The 716-nt window shown below is 41.8% G+C and overlaps 1 protein-coding gene across 1 annotated transcript in view; it reads right to left on the bottom strand.

The window, feature by feature from the left end:
* The window catches only part of LOC111369179 (G-rich sequence factor 1-like), a gene marked incomplete at its 5' end in the record, with an annotated part of 3,522 nt that extends 3,022 nt beyond the window's left edge, over positions 1-500 (bottom strand). Inside the window, one exon of the mRNA XM_022990654.1 lies at positions 14-500. Within this exon, the coding sequence (XP_022846422.1) occupies positions 14-500 (487 nt within the window). The remainder of the gene's footprint in view (positions 1-13) is intronic.
* Between the last annotated feature and the right edge of the window lie 216 nt (positions 501-716).

Below are 716 nucleotides of genomic sequence, written 5' to 3'. Positions count from 1 at the left end.
GCCAGGTCCTTGCTCTCATCAAAAGATCTAGCCCTGGTAACACCACGACGAGATGAACCACCCTGAGAATCGTAAACTTCATTTGCTATGGCCTTATAGTACTCATCCTTTCTGCTTTGAAAAACCTCAACATATCTCCTACCAATAGTTTCCCTATTCCTCTGCAGGGCGAAATCTATTTGAAGAGGATAACCCAAAACGCAATAAGCTTCCCCAGTGGACTTGCCCCCCTTGTGGACAAACAGGACATCTACCACATCTAAATCATGGAAGAAATCAACAATTTCAGCCTCCGTGCAATCAAAGGGTAGGCCTCGAAGCCGAACCACTGGGAATGGCGGGGGATAGTAAGAATATGCAGGAGGTGGTGGAGGTGGAGCATTGTACATATAACTTGGACCGGGAGGAGTACCATAATACGAAGACCCCTGATCCATCAACCGCTGCCTTTTGAACCCCGTTTCCCTTGCATCTCCACTGTCCACGAATTTACTATATAGACATTAACCAGGTCAGTCCTACATTCATAATAAACCAAGGAAATACAATATATAGTCTATTTTCACTTCCAACTCCACAATTTTTTCATGAATTAGACTCTTAATCGATATCTTCAAATAAAAGACCACAGAAAACATAAGCATGCCACTACTTAAAAAAACATAATTTGTATCAAAAACTCGGTCTATAACAAGCTAAATCTTGAGAAACATTCA

The sequence above is a fragment of the Olea europaea genome, chromosome 20, assembly GCF_002742605.1.
Source record: "Olea europaea var. sylvestris chromosome 20, O_europaea_v1, whole genome shotgun sequence".
Classification (NCBI taxonomy): Eukaryota; Viridiplantae; Streptophyta; class Magnoliopsida; order Lamiales; family Oleaceae; genus Olea; species Olea europaea.
This window is presented reverse-complemented; position numbering and strand designations above follow the sequence as displayed.